General features: G+C 28.7%; 1 protein-coding gene across 1 annotated transcript in view; it reads right to left on the bottom strand.

Annotated features, from left to right (window-relative positions):
* Window positions 1-115: 115 nt before the first annotated feature.
* The window catches only part of LOC122267715 (uncharacterized), a 142,507-nt gene continuing 140,122 nt past the window's right edge, over window positions 116-2,500 (bottom strand). The window contains exon 15 of the mRNA XM_086556650.1: window positions 116-2,367. Coding sequence (XP_086412776.1) covers window positions 2,248-2,367 — 120 coding nt within the window. The 3' untranslated portion in view covers window positions 116-2,247. The remainder of the gene's footprint in view (window positions 2,368-2,500) is intronic.

Below are 2,500 nucleotides of genomic sequence, written 5' to 3'. Positions count from 1 at the left end.
AATGATGAACAGTTCTCTCTTCAGCATTTTGGAAAAAAAAGGAAATTGGAAAATGATGTTTTACCTTTATAATGATGAATTTAAATAGGAAAATAAGGTTAAGAATTACTGCATATCAACAAAATAAATGTATTGTTCAATCATTCCTTCATACAAATATTTTTGAATTTGACATATATATATATACTGAGCTTATACATAGCAAGAGTCAAATCACTTTGGGGAGTATGCTAAAAGTCAACACTGAAGTCTATATACACTATATACATAATTAAATGAATCAGGAACATTAGTTTTTGTTGTTGTTTTTGGACTACTAGCTCCATTTCCACTGAAAAACAAAGGACAAATAAATACAAAATAAAACTGGACGGTACCACATAAAATACAACTAATTGGGAAGCTGACCAGTTAGTAATAACTTATCCCATTAAAATCTGACTAATACATAACAGTCTGGTTTGGCATAACAGTTTTAAGAATTTTCCTTCTTGATTTGATACAAATGTGGGATATGGGAGAGTATTATTCATGAAATGAAGAACCTCAAAGCACATGCATAATCAAAATTGTTTGTGCAAGAAGTTGACGATATCACAGATCAATCATGAATTAAAGTAATTAAATTATACGAACACTTTAATTTTCAATTTCATAAGAAAAATGCAAGTAAGATTATTACTAAAAAGAACAAATTCCAGATTTGCTACATACACTATTATAAATCTGTACATAGAAATTTACATAAATGTGAGGATATCAAAACCTGTAATGTGTGATCAGACACACAGATAACACAAGATATTCCCTCTGTACATGAACAATTAATGCTACATATCACAGCCAAGCAACACTTGTTGTAGCTGTCGTCAGGTTTGGAACTAATTTCTAAATCATATAAAATGGAATTTTCACATCAATGTGGGTACTTTACATATACATAAATATATGGCATACTACTCACATATATAATTTAAATCAGTGGTTGGATATGAGCATTGGCCCCAATCTTCAGAAGTGAACGAATAGCGGCCACACAATTAAGTTGGCTATTCAGCGTTTTAACAATTCATATTATTATTCGTTTGACAGCTTCAAGTATTGGCTTTAGTTGAGTATAGGCCATTAACACAACAGAGCCCATGGAGATATTTCATACAACTTCTTAACATTTAAATGTGATATATACAAAACAAAACTTCTCAGTTAACCAACATCTTTTTTTTTTTTTTTAAGTACTGATCAAAGATCAAAGATGGCTAATTAGATATTCTAACTTTGTTTGAAATAAGTACCCTCGGATCAACTTTAAATCTGATTTTCACTAAAGGTTTTCATAAATAATTATTTCATATCAAAATGATAAAAGTCAGAGTAAAAAGAGTTTCTCAGTATCAACTAAAATTAAAATAAAGAACAGGGGAAGCAAATTCTCAAATCTTCTAGCACCTTGCCAATACTGGACAGGTGTTTTGGGCAACCAATACATAAATATCTTTAACCCTTCACCAATTTGCATGCGTCTTTGCTTCAGTTTTTATACAAGTGCCTTGCTAGGGTTCAAGGTTACAAAAGTATTAAATAATAATTTATCAACATAAAGTTAGCTAACAGTATTTATATGCTTCATCTGTCATCTAATTCTTGCAAGTCACTCTGCAAAATATACAGTTACCTATTTATAGTCAAGTTTAAAAGAGGCTCATCTTTTAAAGAAATTGTGATAAATTTATCTTAACCATTGCAACTGGTAGTGTAAGTTAATATAAGTATAAGCCACTAAAAAGAAAAAGCAAAAAAACAAAAAACAAAATGAAACTGATGAAGATAATTATTCAGAATAATATTTAAAAGATAAACATATATATATATATATATATATATATATATATATATATATATATATATATATATATATATATATATATAAAATACTTGTAAAAAAAATATATGATTATCATAATACAATAGTAATGGTAATGGTAATAGTAATGGTGATAGTAATTGTAAAGTTAATCATAACAATAATAATATCCTCAATAATAATAATAATAATAATAAAATAATAATATAGACATTACATTGACAACTGAATAATATCATATGTCCATTCTCCTAAGCAGGAGCTCCCCAAAATAAGAAATAAAATACGGAAAAAAAACAAAACATCTACAACAATAATGATAATCATCATAATAAACCCAGAATAATAATAGTAAGACGAGAAAGCTCAGATCATGTTCATTCCTATTTCTGCTTGACCTCAAGGAGCTGGGGGTAGTTTTCTACAATGTTAAGGAGGATGCCATCGATGTATGATCGGAGATGCTGGTTGGCTTCCTGCGCATCCTTCAGAGATTTCTTGAGCTGTTGACAGAGAATTTATTTTTAGGGTTAAAGACTTAAATCAGTAATTAATGATCATGGATGGTACAATATATGTCATGAATAAATCATTTTCCCTTTAAAATCTAGTATTGAAGCAGAAAGGGAGAAAAAG

The sequence above is a fragment of the Penaeus japonicus genome, unplaced genomic scaffold (assembly GCF_977035675.1).
Source record: "Penaeus japonicus unplaced genomic scaffold, GWHDUDI00000001_assembly GWHDUDI00000033, whole genome shotgun sequence".
Lineage (NCBI taxonomy): Eukaryota > Metazoa > Arthropoda > Malacostraca > Decapoda > Penaeidae > Penaeus > Penaeus japonicus.
The sequence above is the reverse complement of the archived record's forward strand: the minus strand, read 5'-3'. Positions and strand labels throughout refer to the sequence as shown.